General features: G+C 40.9%; 1 protein-coding gene across 2 annotated transcripts in view; it reads left to right on the top strand.

Annotated features, from left to right (window-relative positions):
* Positions 1-21,303, top strand: part of GRIA3 (glutamate ionotropic receptor AMPA type subunit 3) — a 223,249-nt gene that overhangs the window by 110,991 nt on the left and 90,955 nt on the right. For both annotated transcript variants that reach the window (XM_077825727.1, XM_077825726.1), the window contains exons 5-10: positions 1,752-1,805; positions 3,853-4,014; positions 9,310-9,477; positions 14,009-14,113; positions 15,778-15,885; positions 17,107-17,313. In XM_077825727.1, the coding sequence (XP_077681853.1) occupies positions 1,752-1,805; positions 3,853-4,014; positions 9,310-9,477; positions 14,009-14,113; positions 15,778-15,885; positions 17,107-17,313 (804 nt within the window). The remainder of the gene's footprint in view (positions 1-1,751; positions 1,806-3,852; positions 4,015-9,309; positions 9,478-14,008; positions 14,114-15,777; positions 15,886-17,106; positions 17,314-21,303) is intronic.

The following is a 21,303-nucleotide window of genomic DNA, read 5'->3' as shown; positions in this document are numbered from 1 at the left end:
TCAGGACCAGCTTTCCCAAAGACACGTAGACATGTAGCAGGAAGCCCCTCGGTTTGATTTGTGCCCTGCTGTGGTATAATTGTGATAGTGACATTTTAATCAGCACAAAGTCAGCTGATGGATTGTTTCACGTATCCCTAATGTTCTCCACAAACGAGGAGCAAAGTAAACAGTAGCCAACTAAAAAGTGTGTCAGGAAATAGAGTGTTACCTATTTACTGAGCAGATATAATTAAGCGGATACCAAAGTTTGACAGGGGAGATGCTATGAAAGCCAAGGTGACTTTGCCAGAGTTAGGATTCCCCATTGCACTCTGGGTGTGCTTGGCTCTCGTTTATGGTGGTAGGGCTTTGCCCTTGCGTGTTCCCCTGGTGAAAGAGAGAATCTTAAGCCTCACTGGCAAAACTCAGCTGTTGCAGCATCTCAAACCACTCTGCCCATTAGCTCCTGGGGGCCTTCTTTGGCTGCATGGCTTTCCCTTCCCCCTTTGCCAGTCTTTGCTTTTCTCCTCTGTTTCCCTTCCTGATTGTAACTGATGCTGAGTGTTGATAATGATGGTGGCAAAACTTCCTTACCTTACCTCTCTCACACCTGCGTTCCCCTTTCCCACAAATAAGGTACCAAGTTTGTCACTTTATAACAACTGCAGAGGTTCCAGACTACCAGCAGCAGCTTGCTGTTGTCTGAGAACAGAGTGGGTATAGTACAGGCAAGGGAAATATGAACATGCTCACCTTTTACTCACAGAAATGACTGCACTGAAAAAACGCACAACCAGGATCTTTGTATGACTAGTGGTCACTCAAACAGCAGATGGCAAATATTGTTCCTGTCTAGTCTAGCAAGAAATAACACCAAGAAATCTAATAAAATGAAGCTGGCTGAAATCAGGTAGAGAAGAACAGTTGTTTGATAAAATTTTCCTATGACAATTTTTTTCTTTGAAGAAGTGAAATAATTCATTCTAAGACTGGAATCCATAAATAACTGCTGGTTAAAAAATTATTTCCCATGTTCAGTGAGCAATGTACTTATCCATTTATGATACATTTGTCTGTGCTACCGTTAAGCCTCTGGAGGCCATTGGTCCAATTCTGCTTTCCTTATTTCTGACAGTTCCTACTGACCATTTTGAACTGGACTCCTCAGTGGCTACACAGGCCACATGATCCTACTGTGGCCTCATCTCTTCTTGAGCTCTCAATTATATTCTCTCTAGTAACCTGCTGGTTCTGCAATTCCCATCTGCTCTGCACCCCACTCGGTCAGAGAATTCCTACCTCTCCCCAGTTAGCTGCTTGGATGCAGGGGTTAGTGGAGATGAAGGGGAGATTGATGATAGAGACAGAGCTGGTTGGAGGACTTTCACATAAGGGCCTCACAAAAGCTTCAGGTAGCCACGAGCTAGGTCCCAGTTGCACGAATTATTAATAAACCAAGTAGTGGGCATAGGGGTGACTAGATAGCAAGTGTGAAAAATCGGGACTGGGGTGGGAGGCAATAGGTGCCTAAAAAGACAAAACCCTGAATATTGGGACTGTCCCTATAAAATCAGGACATCTGGTCACCCTAAGTGGACAGTATATGGGCCCAATTCAGCCTCCAATGAAGACAATGAGATTTTGCCATTAATTTGAATGGAAGTGGGTCCTGTGTTCCTAAAATGTTCATGGTTTTTGGTTTTTTCCTTATGCTTGTTGAGACTCATTCTCTTACATTAAGTGATACATGTTGTTTCTTCTACACACAGGTTGTAATCCTTGGTAAACATTCCAGAGGTTATCACTACATGCTAGCTAACCTGGTAAGAACTTTTTCATCAGCAGAAGTATAACTAAGTTTTAGAGGGTAATATATTCTATTTAGGTTGTGTCAGCTTTAATCAGCTAAGAAGGTAATGCATGAAGGAGTGCCTGGATTTTGAGAAATGACTTCAGTAAATACTAGAACTGGTATGTAATAGTAATTTCTACTCAATTACACAGTCTTTGTTTTGTCTAAGAAGTTCATATCCTTTCTAATTTAAAAATAACAATTCAATTATATGTTCTCCACTAATTTATATCTCTTAAATAACTCACTAGATAATACTAATCTTCTGTATAACAGATTTTAAATTTAAACACTATAAAAATAATTACATTTTATTTGTACATAATACAAGTGATATAAAGAACCAAATTAAAATTTGTAATTCCATCTAGTAAAGTAGCCAGGCTATTTAACAACTTATTGGCTTTATACAGGTAGAACCCCATTGCAGAGTTAGTACTTTATACATATTCATTGACCAGGCAGAGGACGGTATATTTTATCCATATTAAAAATCCACTTCTCCACACTCTATAACTGACTTTTCAGATATTTCTTTGATATTTTTGAAAAGCCATCAGCTAGACATGCTGTAGAAAAGGGTTATAATGTAGTTGATCCTGCAGAAAGAGTCATTTTTAGCTTCTGTGTGTGGAAAATGTTCTTCTAAAGTCATATCACACTTTCTAGTTAGTAATCCTACTTTGTAGAAGAGTCTTTATAATGATTTTTTCTGTGTATGATTAAAGCAGGTTAGATGAATTTTAAAATGCCATTTTCATTATAAATACTGTGCGGCTTTAAAATGTGTCATTGTGCATTATGGAACTGATCCTATTCACACTGACTACAGTGTACATTGCATAAACCAAAAAACAGTGGGCTTAAATTGCTACTACCTTGTGCCACGCATAGCCATTTACACTTCTGCAAGGTGACTGCAAACTGCTACCCAATCAACTTGCTTTCTATATCCACTTTGCACAGGAGTAAATGACAATATGAGGCATAGGGCAGTGGAGAATCAGGCCCACAAGGCTTGAAAGTGAAACATTAAGGTAAATATTGTGATAATTAACACTGCACTGTCTGGTGTGAGGATCATGGTTTGCCACAACACAGCAGTGAGAACAACAAGGGGCATCAAGGAGCCTCTGAGTCACAGAGCTTCTTGGCACTCTCTCGTAAAAAAGGGGGACTGTTAAGCATTTCCTGCTCTGCTGGCTGGTGCAAAGGAGGTATTGGAGCCAGGCCCCAACTTTCTCCACCTCTTTTGGTGTGGTTTGCACCTTAAGGGTGTTAATAGTGGCTGACTCTTCAGCAGAAGCATCAAGGAGGCTCCTTGCACCCCATCTCCCCTTTACCCCCAACCTTTAACACATGCACAAGGTGCAAGAACCAGCTATAGCAACCTGCATGGAACTTGGAGGGAGGAGTACAGGTTGCAGAAGGAAAGAGTTTGGAAGAGGCACTGAGAAGCTATTGGGAATGCACGTAGCTAGAATGCTACCTGCAGATGCAGCATCTCTGTAAATAGTTCTCTTAAGGAAGAGGTAGTTTAGTTTTACGATCATGGAATCCTTTCACATTATTATCCAGCATGCAGTATATGAAATACCAGTTATCATCTGATGCTACATATTTTAACAAAAGAGTCTGAGTAATTCATTAATCCATATACCAATCAGTCCTCTTCTTCTGAGCTTTATGTGTAATATTGTGTACCCTTTTTGATGTGTTTTGGATCACATGGAAACTTTGCCACACTGGAACAAGCCAGTGTTCCATCACAAAGGTCTGGAATCCATGTGTTTCCAAATTCCATTTTATTCCAGTACTACAATCTACTGCTGCAAGAGATTGTCCCCTAGACAGGGTATCTTCTACTAGCGGCAGGGAACTTTCATCAGTTTCTTTTGTGCTAAACTAGCCAAAGATTAAAAAATAGCATCTTATCAGAATGTTTGTCTTTAAAACTGAGCCAAGTTGCAGACAGTTCGTATGACACTGATTCTTGTTTTCTGCACATATTCTTCCAGGGTTTTACAGATATTATGCTGGAGAGAGTAATGCATGGAGGCGCCAATGTTACTGGATTTCAGATTGTTAACAATGAAAACCCAATGGTTCAACAGTTTCTACAACGCTGGATTAGACTGGATGAAAGGGAATTCCCTGAAGCCAAGAACTCTCCATTAAAGGTAAAATTTTGTTGACTGTGATGGAAGCCTTTTGCATTGTGTTCAGCAAAAATCAGATTCATTTTTAAATATATACGTGTATGGATTTTCTCTGCTCAGAATGAGTCAGAACACTCACTGCCAGACAAAAAGAGAGAGAGATTGTTAGCTGGAAACATGAAATAAACACATAATGGTGGACTCTGAGGCAAAGAGCCCCATCCTGCAGTCATTCCACATGTAACACTGCCACTGACCTCTGTTAGAGAGGACTGAAAAATATCCCTTTATTGTATGGAAGTATAGATTTGGGTCCAAACTACGTAGCACTGGGCAATTCCAGCTGCAGAATGATGTAGGATTGGACTCACGATGGGGCCACCATGAACCCCTCCCAATATTTCCATTAGGGAATGGAGCCCCAATAACTCCATACAGCCAATTGCCCTTATAAGGAAATACACTGTTATGCATGCTAGGCTATTAGACGTCTACGAACCATTTTCTCTGTATGTTTTTACCTGCTGTGTTGAGGCACATAATATAAACATGAACATGATTGTACATAAATATATCTATGCACAGGCTGAGGTGGGTAGGAGCCTGTTTTTACATTGTCTACACACTTATCTTCAATTATGTCTCACCCAGTGAGAGATGTTTCTCCTCAGGAACGAACATTTGCAATGAGCATTTGCCATGTCTTTTTTATTTTCCTTTCGCCTTATGTAAAGGACTGTTTAACGTCCCGTCTTTACTGATGGTTGACTCCTCAAGCAAGCGCACAACTTGTGTGATGCTATTAACTTGACGCCATTTGTGTTTAAGATGCCTTGTTGTTGCTATTGCTCTACTGTGGAATCTCATACACAAGTGATCTTAATAGCTGCCCAGGTATCTTCTACAACAAAATCCTTCTTCATGGTTGTCAGAAGAACTCAATAACACCATTTCTTCCAATTCTTCACTGTGCAGCTAATGTTTGTCTTGGCAAAGTATCTACAGACAACATTCAGTAAAGAACCATGTGCCACGAACTGACAGTGCTGTCACAGATCAGAGAGTTCTACAGATGCAATGCAGGCTACCCACTGAATGCATGGTTATTTAGCACCTAGTCAAACCAGCAGCAGTGCAAGTAGAATCCATTTCTTACCCGTACCGGGGGCCACCAGCTAAGGGGGGGCACATGACTTCCTCATATCGCCCTCCATGTGACTCCTCGCCCGCAGCCTGGGGCCCCCACACTCTCCCCATCCCCGCCCCATGAGCCGTCCCACATTACCTGAGGGGGGGCTCTGTCCTCCTCCTGCTGCGCCAGAGACTTCGGAACCACAGCGGGGAAAGGAGCAGAACGTGGTCAGTCCCACCCCAGCAGCTCCTCAAGCATGGCTCCACCATTCCCAGCCCTGCCCCCGGCCCTTCCACACAGCTGCGCCTCCTCTGCCGGAGGACAGGGCTGGGAGGGATGGGGATGGGGGGCGGTACAGCTGCCCGAGGGGCTGCCAGCTCCTCCTGCGTCTTCACGGTACGCCGTACCGGCTATAAATATCTTGCTGGTACGGCGTACCAGACCGTACCGCCGTACTTGGACTGCTGCGTATCAGTTGATTTTGGGATACAAAGCCAGTCAAAACCAAAGGTAGACTTCCAGCTGAGCACTGCATTGTTAGTAAGCATAAAAGGTACAGGAGACGCAGCTTGGTATTGCACGTGTCTGGATAAGCGGGGTGTCTTCAGTTTAACAACTTGTGTCCATAGCTAGATGGGGTGATATTGCACCCTGTTGAATAAGGTCTAGTAGCGCATGAGGGGTAGTAAAAAGCATTATAGTTCCTCTAAGGTATATTTGCTACTGGGTTGTTGACTACCCAGTGCCACTTGGATGTGAAGTGCAATCTGCTTCATGATGACTTGGAACCATAGCCATGGTAGTTTGGGCTGTCAAAGAATCGGAATGATTCCCCCTTTACCACAGACCTGCTGGGGCACATTACGGTTTTCACCCTTTTTACCGATGTATCAGGAAACCTCCATCCACTATTTCCCCCCCTAAACATGTACGGCAGTTCTGGACATGTCACCGATTGATCCCTTTCGTTCTCCATGTTACCATGTCCCTTCAGCAGGCCTGGCAGAGTTGTCTAGGTGAGGTAAGCTGGAGAAAGCCCCACACAGACTCCTGGGGGGTTCCAGGACATAGCTATACAGTATGTCTTACATGTGCTAAAATTCACCCTCATCTAATGGACTAAAAAGGGTATTGCTAGTAACAGAATCACAACCTGTTAATACCCTTCCCTGATTTTCTCTGTCTCTTCGTTTTCTTCCCCATCTGTAAAATGGAGGTGATGATATTGACTTACCTCCCCAGCAGAGGGTTTTGTTAGGGTTCATCAGTCAATGTTTGAAATCATAAAGGGCTAAACGAAGTACTTAGTATTATCATCATGCTCTTCCTTTCTCCCTTTCTCTTCCTCTTCTCCCTGCTCCTCCAATGGTTAGGCCTCCTCTACTGTGCCTACTGACATAGGTGAAAGGGGGAACTCCTCCAGTTCCAGAAGAGTCAGTGGCTGACAGACGAGGATGGTTCCACCAGTACTTATTCAGTGCAATGTAGCACAATTGGACCAACAGAGGAGGCCTCAAAGTCTGTCACTTCAAAGCAAATCTCCTTGGGGGAAGCTCATCCCCACACCTATACTAACCTTATAGGAGGGATGCTAAACCTGTCTACCAGCCATCTCATAGCTGAAGCTGTTCTTCTGTCTTCTCCTTAATTTTTACAAGGAAATAAATTTCTTATTCCTTTACTGCATTTTATATTAATGAAATGGACACTTCTTCCCTAAGAAACCTAATGATCTCTGCTGTTTTACCAGCTCCATCTAACCATTTCATTCCAAGCTGACACCAAACTACTCGAAGATACACCCCAACGACAGGATTTCGCCTATCATGAAGGGCCCCTGCATGCCTCTATCTGACACAGACACACTACCACTGAAGAGTCCATGGGGGGTAGCTAGCCAGTGTCCCATAAAACAGGGCTAACCTTGATGTCCCCTATTAATTACAGAGCCAGGAGCACCTGTCACTTTAGAGGAGCTTACTGGAAGATACAGGAGTAAAGGGAAGTATCATACTAGTCTTAAAGCTCAGAAATATATGATGTTACCCTAGGCATATTTTAATCCAGTCAAAAGCAATTTACATTGGGGAAAAAGTTATTCTCTATCCTTTAAAAATAATCTTAGATGGTAAAACACAGAGATTGCATTACCTTTGTACAAATGTACTGCTCATTACAGAAACTTACACAGTATTCATCAATCAGTCAAAAAGCATACTTAAAAAATGGATGTACAATATTTTTGATTAGAGAATAAAATTACCTAGAGATTAAAGCCCTGATGTTTAATTTATTCTGTATTTTATCAGACTTTCCCTTCTCTCCCTCTCTGTCTTTTCTTTTTCTTTGCCTGCTCATGCATTTGTAAGTAGAATTCGAATAAAGCAGAAAATTAGATAGCTCTTTTGGCATAACTTGGAAGGGACTGCATTTGGGTTACCGGCAATTGATCCAGTCTACTGAAAAAAATTATCGCCATGCAGGCTTTATGTAGTGTTAGATTGGAAAGCTATTACAAGATTTTTTTCATGCAAGAATAAATATCTTTTTAAAATATCTGAATTCTGTGTTGTTATGTGGAAAGTGTCGTGTAATATTTGTTAATGTATGAGAGAGAGAGAGAGCACTGCAATGCCAGAACCACAGGAAAAAAAGGTAAGGTAGACAAGGATTGAAATAAGCAGCTGCATCCAGCTAATCACAGCTGTAAAGATGATCTCACCATGAAAAGGGCAAGGCAGTCAAGTGTTTATAAACAGGACCATAATTTAAAACTTGGGAAGAATGGCTGGCACAAAAAAACTTTTCCCTGACACTAGTTGTGCTTTTTTTTTTTTAATCAGGTGTGTTTCTCTGGATCTGCAGGCATAAACGCACACACCCCTTGCAGTTTTGTAAATGTTACCATATGTTTTACATGGTTATTATCAAAATGGGCAGCCTCCCACCATAAGAGCAAAAACATTTTTCAATGTAGTGGCCACCTGGGGTTTTATTCTCCCCTACAGGATAGAAGTAACTGCCATTGAAGTCAATAGGATTTACTCATGTCCTGTAGGAGAGCAGCTAAAAATGCTATTGAAATCCAAGATTCCATCCTTCCAACTAGTGCATGGGTAGTGTTTGTTTGTTTTCACACCTATGTAAGTCAAATGGGATGCAAGGGGGTCTAAATGATCACGCCGTAAGTAAGGTTTGCTAAGTACCAGGAGACAGGTGAGCATTCCGGAACGTGCATACATGCACTAGATTCTTTTTGGAAGTCAAATATTTCTCACTCATTTACATACAAATACTCTAGAGATAGGATGGGATCTAATGATGCAGCAGCGTCAAAATGAGGTCCTACAGATGTTTGCAAGATTCGATTTTTCAAGATTACAGTGGAACTCTATATACAGCATTTAAATGTAATGCTGATCCTGTGCACACAAGGTAGTCTAAATCCTATGCTCATCAGGAGTGCTTAGCCAGAAATTAATAGCTCGGTGTCCAGAGGTTGGGCCAGTCTCTAGCGAAGTACAGTTTTCATATGAATCAATGGATATGAAAAAATACAGACACGTCTCGTAAAGACATTTGTTGCTTATGAATTGGGCATGATATCAGATTTATAACCTAAGTAATGATTGTAGTTTTGTACATTATAAGGAAGTAGTGAGGGTGAAGTTGTTTTGGGGCTGGGTTTTTTGGTAAGAAAAGTAAACCAATTTGTGGCTGGTCATGGATCCTAGCTAATCAGAAACATGGGCCAGACAGAAACAATTAATGTTAATTTTAAATTACTCCTAGCTCTTTGAGTTGGTTAGCTCATTTTAAAAAAAAATCCAAGCAAAACTCAAATATGAGTTGTAAGTTGCAGTTGGTTACAACATGGCCTAGCATTGCATTATAGGTCTTCTTCATCAACCTGCTTTAGATAGGCAGCTCTCCAATTAAATCTAGTCAGTACGTTACAGAACTATAAACTATTTTTCTATATACTGTAGAAAATCATAACATTTTAAATTTCTTACTTGAAATATATGTAATTGTTAAATAACATGTGACATATGGGGGGGGGGCGGTGAAATTGTTGCTGCTCTAAAAACATTTTAATGGGGGAGAAATAATTGACCTTTATAAACCTGAGGCAATTTCCAGAGTGCAGTTTGTCACAATTATTTTATTTGCATCAATTTTAGTATACTTCTGCCCTGACCCATGATGCAATACTAGTCATAGCAGAAGCTTTCCGCTACCTCCGAAGACAGCGTGTTGATGTTTCCAGGAGAGGTAGTGCTGGAGACTGCCTAGCAAACCCTGCAGTGCCCTGGAGCCAAGGAATCGATATAGAAAGAGCACTGAAAATGGTAAGGGCAAACGTACCTAACCTATTGAACAGGAGTATCGCATTTTTACAACATATGTCTTTAAAACAACAACAAAGGCTGAGTATCTCCTGAGCACCATTTTTCAAGGGCACAATGAAGGAAGCAACTTTCAAAAGCTACCTGTAAATCTGCATGGGCAGTTTTGCAACAAATGCACTTGTAAGGACTCTGTCCATGCCCAATGGAGCAGAACTCACATCCTTCTACTCCATAAGCACAAGGCCTTGGTGCTGAAGCTAACAATTACTATCCTGTACCTAGGCCAGTAAATAGGGTAATGACAAACACGAGAGTGGTCTGACATCCCATCCAATTAAGGGCCATGGTGACATATTCAGTGTGTTACACACGTGCCCTCTTCCCCAGGGCCAAAAATTTGTCTTCTAGAATTCAGTGTTCATAGGAATTAAAACGCGACAACTGGGCATCAACTGTAATAGCTAGCCAATGTGACACAGTGCCCACTGTACTGTATACTAGCATCTCTGCAAATGGTGGTGTTAAAAGCTTTGCGAACATATTCTGAGGCTAGGATATAGGCTGACCTATTTTGAGGTCAAAAATGTGGCCCAAAATAAAACAGAACTGGGTGAACAGTTTATCCTCAGGCGGTGTATTGTAAACCACATATATAGTATGAGCATATGTACCTGTGTATGTTTATCTATATATCACACCAGTCAAAAACCAGCTTCTGTTTTTTTTCTAAAAGTTGCACAAACAGTATGATCGACTATGTTAACAGATTGCAGGATTTCTGCATTTTGCCTCACACCTGCTCTCTGAACCCTAACATAACCCTATTTCCAACTTGATTACTGCCTGTTTGGCCAATCCATAGTGCTAACCATTAGTTATTGCATCAGATCTAGTATTGATCAAATCCCTGTGGTTTTGTTTGTCTTTCTTTCCCTTTTGTATTGAACTGATTTGGGGGCATAGAAGTGAATGAAAACCTACCAGATACATAGGATCTGATTTTGCTCAGACTTGGACCAGTAGAAATCAGGAATAACTGCACTGGTTTCAATGAAGTTACACTGATGTAAGACTGAAGTGAGTAAGATTGGAATTAAGGCCGCATGATATAAAAAGGACCCCTAGATTAATCTTCATTCACTTGGCTTAATTATTGCTTTTTCAAATTTGCCAAATTGGAAGCATCAGATCAAAAGGGTAATTCCCTCTCTCATAGAATGAGAGACATGGTTCAGTCTCTCCCTGTCAGAACACTTCTTATATCACTGAGTCAGTTCCCTAACAAATGCCCTAACTGTAGGTTCATTAATGTAGCATTACACACTTTTAAGATAAGTTAATTAATTTCAACCTTCATAACAGTTAAAAGATTTGTAGTGTCAGTTAGAACTTAATTAGAAGTGATACCTAAACCCTTCAAAAGAGATCCTAAAGTGCTTACATCCACAGGGCTCGAATGGGAACACAAACAGTGCAACAAGACACACCCTGCTTGAGAGAGGTAAAAATATCCAAATGTTGGTTGGTAAAAGGCTGCCACTTTAATAAAAGATTCATAAGATACAGAGCCAATTTCATGATTGAGGCAGGCACAGGATATTGAATTACATCAGGGTGATTTCAGCCCATTATATTTAAACATTCTAACATAAGTTGAAGAGGTTTATCCGTCTATCTCAACAGCCCCACTCAGTACCCACTCAGTGCAAGATCATCACACATCCCTTATTCCTACCAGAACCCACTATTATAGAAAAACTATTATAGAAAACTACTATAGAAACTACTATAGAAAACCTATATAGAACCTATATATACCTATATATATAAAACCTATATAAAAACCTATATAAACCTATATAAAAACCTATATAAAACCTATATATACTATAGAAACTACTATAAAAACTACTATAGAAAAACTATTCGAGTCTGTATTTCCTCCCCTGAATTTGAACCTAAAGTGTCCGATAAGTGGACAACAGTTGACCTGAACATTAAAGGAACTGGCACATGAAATTGCAAGCCCAACAGCAAGGATTTCTAATGAATCCGTAAACTTGTAGTTCATACCCTATGACCGGAGAATTGCTCATAGAGTACCTATTTTTAAGAAAGGGTTGGGGGGGGGGGAAGTGATCTGGGAAACTACAGGCCCAATAGTTTGACCTCAGTTGTATGCAAGGTCTTGGAACAAATTTTGAAAGAGAAAGTGGTTAAGGCATAGAGGTAAAAGGTAATTGGGAGAAAATACAACATGGTTTTACAAAATGCAGATCGTGCCAGACCAACTGGATCTCTTTCTTTGTGAAGATAACTGATTTTTTAGACAAAGTGCAGTAGATCTAATCTATCTGGATTTCAATAAAGCACAGTTCCACATGAGAAATTATTAGTTAAATTGTAGAAGATGGGGATTAAGATGAGAAGTGAAGGGTGGATAAGAAACTGGTTAAAGGGGAGACTACAATGGGTCATATTAAAAAGTGAAATGTCAGGCTGGAGGGAGGTTACTCGTGGAGTTCCTCAAGGACTGGTCTTGGTACCAATCTTATTTAACATTCAAAAAGTGGGAGTGTGCTAAAAAAATTTGCAGATGACACAAAGTTGGATGGTATTGCCAATACAGAGGAGGACCGGAATATCATAGAAGATCTGAATAACCTTGAAAACTGCAGTAATAGAAATGGGATGAAATTGAATAGTGCAAAATGCAATGTCATCAGTTGGAAGCAACAGATGAGGAGAAAGACCTGGATGTTTTAATCACAGGATGACTATGAGCTGCCAATGTGATGCAGCCATAAAAAGGCTAATGCAATCCTAGAATGCATCAGGCAAGATGTATCCAGTAGAAATAAGGAAGTGTTATTGCCATTATACAAGGTCCTGGTGAGACCTCATCTGGAATACTGTGTGCAATTCTGATCTCTCATGTTTAAGACAGATGAATTCAGACTAATTCAAATTAATTCAGGAAAGAACATAGAACACTGAGAATGGCCATACTGGGTCGGACCAATGGCCCATCTAGCCGACATGGTCTTCTGACAGTGGCCAGTACCAGATACTTTAGAAGGAATGAACAGAACAGGGTAGTTATTGCGTAATCCATCCTCTGTCATTCAGTCCCATCTTCTGGTAGTGAGAGGTTTAAGGTCACCCAAAGCATGGGATTGCGTTCCCTGACTATCTTGGCTAATAGCCATTGATTGACTTATCCTCCATGACTTTAAGCACATGACATTAACTTTAAGCACATACTTAAGTCCCATTTAAACCAATGGAATTAGCATATGCCTGAAGTTAAACTCATGCTGAATAGGCCTGGATGGGTGAATCAGGGCTTCTATGGTTTCTATGTTTGCAATAAAAGTTCAATAAAGTTTGGAATCATAATGAGTTGAGCTGAACCTAAGAAAGTCAAGGATCTTCTTCCAGTTCAATCAAATTACTCTAACATTGACTCACATCCACTACAGACACATAATTTACACTCTTTATACATCACCTCTGAATTTGGCCCACCGAATAAATCTGGGGCAAAGGGATTTTACTGTATTATGTGATCCATCCCTGTGCATCATGACAAGATCGATCGCATCATCTCAAAACCATCCTTGGCAGATCAGTGACCAGCTTTGAACATCTCGAGTGACTATGATTCCACAGCCTCCTTAGCAGATTGTTCTATCACCCAACTCTTATTACCGCTATAAAATTTTTCTAAAATTTAACATAAATTATCCCTACTGAAGTTTCTGACAGTTACCTCTACTGTCTTAGCTTGTCAGGATTGATAAGTGATGAACTGAAGTATCTCCTCCTTTAATACTAGGGGAACAAGAAAGATTTTTTTTCCTTTGAAACAAAGTACTTCATACTTCCTTCAAAATTATTACTGTGAGTAAGTAATGGTAACAACTTACATTTATATAACATCATCCATCTAGACAAAGCTCAATCTCTTTACAAGGTATAGACATAATTCTGCCACTCTTCCTCTAATGAGGCTGGAGTCTGATACCTTCAATCATATTGACTTCATCAGGTCTAAATTGTGGAATAAGGTGCTACTCCGTGTAAGAATATCAGGATCTGGCCCTGCAGTATGTATCTCTTGCACCCTAATTGTGAGGGTTTATGTGGCACTTCAGTGGTATATGCACCCTGTGTTGGCCCATTGAAAAGGAGTGAATTTCACCAAGCGTGAATAAACATGACAGAATTGGACCTTGTATATAATATATATGCAGGATTCACTCAGCACTGAAATACAGCCTTCCTTGCAATGGAAGGTGGCAGCTCTGCATCAGCTTATAGGCAGTGAAGAATAATAATGTTTACAGCTGAAACTGGGAGAGCTGGGGAATTTTAGGTAGACAGAATGTAAATGTCCCTATTGGACGCTGGACAGGGCACAGGTATTAATGGAAATGCTCACAGAGATAGTAAATTCCTTCAGGACATAAAAGAGGGGGGAAAATAGAAATAATGTTCTATGTAATGTTTTACTATTTCCCTGTTTAAGGTACAAGTCCAAGGAATGACTGGAAATATCCAGTTTGACACCTATGGACGCAGAACAAATTACACAATTGATGTGTATGAAACGAAAGCTACTGGATCACGGAAGGTAAGTTCTCAAAATATATATTCTCCTTGGGCTTCTTAAAAAATATGTATCACCGCAAAGTCATGAAAACAAGCAATGTCATACAACTGTTGTGAAGACATAAAACCTGATAAATCCCCTCCTACTACATTTATCTCTCCTCTTCCCTAATTCTTTAGTTATGAAATTTTATAGGAATGTAGTTCCATTCTGCCCTTGTTATTCTGAACCTCCCCCCCATCCCTCCCCGCGCCCCCCCCGGCCCTTGAATCCCTTCACTCCTTGAATATCTTCCTACAGCAAACGCCTTGGCTTCACATCTGAGGTACGTACCCTGCCACATCTCAACTCTGATTTCCTCCTACAATGGTGTCCTGAGACCCTTTGCCCAGTCCTCTCTCCTAAATTCCTTTTCATCTCCTCCTTCCTCTCCATTATAGGCCTCAGAGCAATAAAGAATTTGGAACACATATATTTTAAAAACCTCTTAAAAACAGTGTAAAACAGCATTTGGTTTTTAATCGGGATGTTCAAAGGACGATTATCTCATGTCCTAAGATAAAATATTCAGAAGTGCCTAAGTGAATTAGTAGCCTATGTCCCATTTTCAAAAATGTCTGGGGGCCAGATTTACAAAAATATTTAGGTGCCTAAAGATGCAAATAGGTACCTAGTGGAATTTTCAAAAGGGCCTAAGCAGGTTAAGTGCCTAAATCCCATTGATTTCAATTAGAATTAGGCACCTAACATTAAAAATTCCAGTAGGAGCCTATTCGCATCTTCAGGCACCTACATACCTTTGAAAATCTGACTCTGATGCACTTAGGCCTTGAATCTCATTGCAAGTCAATGGGGCTTATGGACCTAAATCATTTAGGCACTTTTGAAAATTGTACCCTTACTCTAGAAATGGATGCTTCTGTATAACAAGAATCCCAGCTCCTCAGCCTGTGTATGTAACCCTAGAGCTACATGACATCAGGTCTTGAACCTTGTCACTGAACCAAAACTAAATATTGCCCCTCCAGGACATAGGAGCTGTGTTATTTTTATCCCCTGCCTTTACCTGACCTACACTTGTAGCAACTTATATTTTTGTTTTGTTTTGTTTGAAAAGGGTGGGTTTACTTTAAATAGTAGCTATTTGCAGTGGGTTAGAGATTTGGTGTGCCAGAAATAGACCAGGTTGAGACTGATTAAGTGCAGAGTTCAAGTGAGACAGTTAAGGCTGCAAATATAAAAACTAGTTCGTTCAAAATTCTGCAATTATTTTCTTGTCCTATATTGTATTCCCTGGTTGCAGAAATGCAGGAATTATTCCATGGGTATTCTGATAAGCTATATTATGTAATAATATAAGGAACCATACTTTACTTTCACATAGTTTTTGCCTATCTATTTCCATGCTACACCCTCAGCGATGGCACTATGTAAAAATTCAGCAAAAGGTTCCCACAGCCCAATGTTGGCAAGAAAGTGTCCCATGACCTTGCTAATAGCTGATGAGATACTTATGAGGTCCTAGAAAAACTTTTAGATCAATATTCATTTGTTTGTATCTTGAATAAATCTAAGTAAAAAATCACTTTTTAAAAATAAAAAGGGCAGCTCTATTTAAGCATCAGTTTTATGCACCAAAATCATTATAAAAATATGTAACTAGGTAACACTCTCTGCTTTTGTAGGCTGGTTACTGGAATGAATATGAAAGATTTGTGCCAGCACTAGACCAGCAAGTGTCTAATGACACTTCATCTGTGGAGAATAGAACAATAGTAGTCACTACCATCCTGGTAAGTTGCATGTTCTTAGTCAGTATGTGCTTGGGTGGTAAGACACGTGTATTGTGAGATTTATTGGAAGGCCCAGTGTTGAATGCTGTGTGACTTCAAGTGACTGAGAAGTTCAGCAACCTCCAGGGATGTACGGAGGGCTTGATCCTGCCAACACTTACACACATGAGTAAATTTACTCACGGGAGGAGTCCCACTTTCTCAACATTGTGCTTTCCTTCTTCTCAGTTACTTGAACTCAGTGGAACTCCTCACGTGAGTAAAGTTACTAATGTATATACATGATTGCAGGATCTGGCCCTTACTGCTGTAGGACCAAATCTTGCAGCCTTCACTCAGGCACAGCTCCTGTTGATTGAGTAAGGATGGCACAATCTGGCCCACAGTGAATTGGAAATGCTTTGACAATATGTAAAGACATCCAATGCTTGTGGAGAATAATGCTCTTCTTGTATCTCATAGTCTGTGTTATCTGTGTCAGTTCTAAAGCCTATTGCTTATATGGTCTGTAATACAGAATTATTTGTGCCCTTGGTGCCTGTTACAATTGTCCTGAGCATGAGTCAGTTTCATGACATTGCGAGAAGGATCGTATTTTACTTGACTATAATTTACTGAGACACACTCAGCCTTTCAGCTCGGATTTTCAAAGAAGTCTACGGGAGGTAGGTGATCTGCGGTGGAGCTGGGCACCTAAATGCCTCCGGCTTCTTTGAAAATCCTAGCATCATCATGATCCTGCACCATTTAAATAAGTGGGGATTTTGCCATTGACTTCAATGGGAGCAGGATCGGGTATATCACTGCTTTATAAGCTATGTACTGCATTATTATAGTGTGCTTATCTTTGATCTACTGGAGATTCAGGCCTGATCCTGAAAAAGACTGTAACTTTATTCATGTGAGTAGTCCCATTGCCTTAGTGGGAATACTCCTGTGATTAAAGCAAATTGCATATTTGTTTGCAGGATCTGGCCACTGATGAATTTCAGGTGCGCTTCTAAGGATTTTAAACTAAACTATTCTGTCTTGCCAGGAAGCCTTTAATGTTTATGTGAAGCTGACTTGGAAATCTTTCCAATTATTATATAAGAGCAGCCCAGGAAATATTGTTGATATTTGCCAATAACATAAAATAATGCTAATAACAGCTCTCATTTTGCATAGTTTAAAGGCATGTGTTATATTCATAGACTTTTGATCTTTGCTTTTGTTTCAAAGGAATCGCCCTATGTAATGTATAAGAAAAACCATGAACAACTAGAAGGGAATGAGAGATATGAAGGATATTGTGTAGACTTAGCTTATGAAATAGCAAAACATGTTGGAATAAAATACAAACTGTCAATTGTTGGAGATGGGAAATACGGAGCTAGGGACCCTGAGTCTAAGATATGGAATGGCATGGTGGGTGAACTAGTCTATGGGGTAAGTTTCCCTTAACGTTCATTTTAATGTTCTTTTTTTAAAAAAAATATGCACAACGTTAATAAACTGCAAAATAAAAAATCTCTGTTTAAATTTGTTTTACAATCTCTAGATATTTATTTTTAGTCTCATTTTGTAGTCTGTTTAAAAAAAAAAGTTTTTTGTTCCATCGCATGGAGAGTGGTTTTTTTCACTGTCACTCGCAACTAGATTATACACCAAACCATTACGCAATGGTATTTGGGGTGAACATATTTACTTTGCTTAAACACAGCGGAACATTTCTGCTCTTGTAGCTTTGACCTAAGCTAACAACCTGTACATGTTGATCTAGTGTGCACCTTGCTTTCTGCTTGCAGGCTGACAGTCATTTCTTCCTTCTCCCTGTAATCTTTGTGAACAGTAAGGGATGTATTGTGCCTTTCACAATGTGGGTGCATATGTTTGCAAGGAGAGGATACAAGGCTCTTCCATCCCATCTTTGTGCATATGTAAGGCAGGAGCGTATCCTTCTCTCCTCTGAGCACTGGGTCTGCACAAGGCTACCAGCAACACTGGTGCTGGCTCCCAGAAAAGAGTGCAGAGCTGGCTTTGCATGAGGAGACATTTGCCCTGTCCCCTTGTAAAAAGATGGGACAGAAGCTGTCATCCGGGCTGGAGGAACTCCATCTTCAAAGCTGCCAAGGGACCTGATCCTACTCTCATTCAAGTCAATGGCAAAACTCCCATTAACTTTCCTGGCCCTAAATGGCTGGTCCTGCAACATGGAAACCAATGGGAGTTTTGCCATTGATTTCAGGCCAAAAGATGCACCGATGTGTTATGCCTTTTCACCAGGGCATATTTCATGATACAGGCCTAATATCACCACATTTATGGAGTATTACAACCTCAACAAGGTCTATTTCTCCTAAACTCTGGATTTAGTTTTTAAATATCTGCTATCAGTGAATCAACTGCTGTCTAGTTAATTGTGTTGCTACTTTTCTGTTTGCATATCGTGTGTACATCACTTTGAATAATAGGCACAAAAGACACTGGTTAACTGTTTTATTGTTGCTATATTTAAAAAACAATTAACAGAATTTAGAATGCTGAAGTAGTAACTCAGGCCTGCCCAGCCCATTAAACTTGTATGTATTTTAAACCTTAGAAAACAGTAATTTTATGGTCTGACTTTTTAGGGAGGAAGGAGTGGAGTCTAATAGGGACTAAGTGAAGTGGATGGGAAATCAGGACTCCAGGATCCTATCCTTGCCCTCCCACTGACTTGGCGTGTGACCTGAGCAAGTCACCAAACTTTATTGTGTCTCAGTTCTACCACCTTTGAAACAGGAATAATAATATTACCTATCTCACACGGTGGGGCTTTATAAGACACTTTGAGAGTTGCTAGCTCAGGGCATAGTATATTTACATTGCAGTGAAATCCTAAACTCGCAGTGTCTCTGTCCAGGTCAAGAAACTTCCACAGTGTTATCTATAATTAGGTCATCTGCAACTGCCCTAGTCATGTAGGCATGTAGCAGCCAATAAAGCAGATATAGTCGCTTTAAAAATGCATACTATTCCCAAAAGAGAACCAAGTGACAAAGAGAAAAGTAAATTCCTAAAGGAGTAGTCGCAAGCTGGGATTGAGCTTGTTGGCGAGTGTGTTATAAGCAATGTCACTTCCTTTGGGACTTGATGCAGGTAAAATTAACCTCTGCAGCTGCTGGACCATGGAAGATGCCTCTGTATCAAGGGCTTGCAGCCGGGAAGACTAATACCAGTTCTGCAAGGTGCTCCCAAAGAGCAGGCCTTGGTGAGGAGAAAGTTTGCCCCCTTTTTCAAGCCAGCTTTTCTTTGAATAAGCTGGTTTGATGTAGAGCCCTCAGCCACATCCTTCTGGAACTAGCGCAACTCAGAAGGCTGTGCCAGTTGTATATTGCCGAGCCCCAGGTGCTTTACTTTTTTTCCCAGTGCAGTTGGGAAAATGAACAGCTATTCCTTATTCTTGTGCAGTTAGCGCTTAATTATTTGACTCGCATTTAACTGCAATGCTCAGTTATCCAAAGGGCAGACATGTCCCCTGAGGTCTGACTGAAGATCCAGCCCAACAGAGTTGCCCAGTTCTGCTGGGCTGGTGCTGGAGTGGAACTGCAGGATCCAGCAGGCCTTAGGGAGACCACCTGGATCTCTGTAATCAGGGAAGGAAACTCTGCTATGTTGAAGTCAACACAGACTTCAAAGCCTCCCCCGATCATCTGCGGGCTTCGGGTGTCTTCCTGAAATGCTCTTATCCTTTCTCCATCTTCAGAAAGGGGGATAGCGACCTACAGCACTCTCAGAGGTGGGGATAATGAGCATGTGGAAAACACTTTGAAGATGAAAAATGCTCTGTAACCACTAATTATTAGGAACCGGTGTCTCATTTATGTGATGACTCTCATTTATCTCCCATGAGCTCAAAGCTCTATTATGAAACTGAAAGTAAAGGTGCACGTTTCCCCAGGTGCCACTGTGAGCCTTGGCTGTGAAAAGACTGTCACGTTTGCCTCCTCTGGATTCCATTTTGTGTAAATGAGGGGGGGATTAATTTTTAATTTAATACATGCCTTTATTAGCATGTATATAAGCCAGACAAGTAGGGATAAAAGAGGCTTGAGTTGGGGTTTTTTGGAGCAAGTTTATCCAGCAGTTGAACAGAGCTGCTGCTGAACGCACTATTTCAGATTGTATTTGTTTTAACAGCTAACTGCTGTGCAGTCGCATGTCAAATAAGATGTTACCATGTTATAGAATCACAGAAATGTAGGGCTGGACGGGACCTTGAGAGGTCATTTAGTCTAGTCCCCCATGCTGTGGCAGGATCAAGTAAACCTCGACCATCCCCGAGAGGTGTTTGTTTAACCTGTTCTTAAAAACCGCTGATGATGGAGATTCCACAACCTCCTAAAGTAACCAATTCCAGTGCTTAACTGTCCTCAGAGTTAGAAAGTTCTTCTGAATATCTGACCTAAATCTCCCTGTCTGCAGTTTAAATCAATTACTTCTTGCTGCTAACCTGACATGTTTGTTGGCATCGCTGAGAAGACAATATGCAAATCCTATTTAATATTGTCCCTTTTGTGTGCATTGCCTCCTGGTTTCCGACCTTTTTTACTGAAGCACTTAGGGCCACGACAGAGTCTGAAATTTCAGTGCTAGAAATCTAATAAAAGTTAATTGATTTTTAGCTTCATTTTTGCCATGTCTTCGTTGCTGCCTCCCCCTTACTGCTTCCTACCTTCTCTGGGGGCAACCAGGCACTGTCAGGAGAGAAAAGGCAGAACAATCCCTGTGCTTCTACCTTCTGGCCCGTGTGCAGGGCAGATGGGTAGGGACAGGTTCCTTGTGTGTAGGTTCCAGGCAGATTCCTGAATGCAAAGCCATTTGCTTTCATCACATTTTTGTAACTAAAATTTGGATTTCTCATTTAGCTTCATTTTTTCACATTCTCCTTCAAACTAAGAGCAAGGTTCTGAGCTGTGCTGAATTTCTACTCAGTGCAGCCGAGAAAGAGCTGTCAGAGCGACCTAGATTCTGAGGGCAGAGCTGTATCTGCTCTAACCCAAGCATAGGTTAGCATAGCTGAGCGTCTGCTCTTATCTAAGCCATCTAGGAACAGCCCACAACAGACTATAGCCCATATGCCAGCTAGTGGTGGCCAGAGAACAACCTTCTCACTAGCACTGCTCCCTGCCCCATGACATATCCCCAACTTCAGGCCTGGGTGGGGGGCCTGGTGATGAAAGTTCTCCCAAGGTGGATGAAATTCTCCACCGGCAGGATGTAGCTGCTTTCTTGTCCCTTTGCACCTCAAGAGTGGCGCAAAAAGGGGTGGGACACACTAGAGAATTGGTGGCTGCATGGGGATGATGGCAGTGGGGTGACTCCCCACTGAGAGGAGAGTTAAACTGCTCCCAATCTCTGAACCTGAGTCAATGTTTACATCTGACGAGCAGAGCA

This window comes from Eretmochelys imbricata, chromosome 9 (genome assembly GCF_965152235.1).
Source record: "Eretmochelys imbricata isolate rEreImb1 chromosome 9, rEreImb1.hap1, whole genome shotgun sequence".
Classification (NCBI taxonomy): Eukaryota; Metazoa; Chordata; order Testudines; family Cheloniidae; genus Eretmochelys; species Eretmochelys imbricata.
Note: the sequence above shows the minus strand (reverse complement) of the source record. Positions and strands in the feature narration are given on the sequence as shown.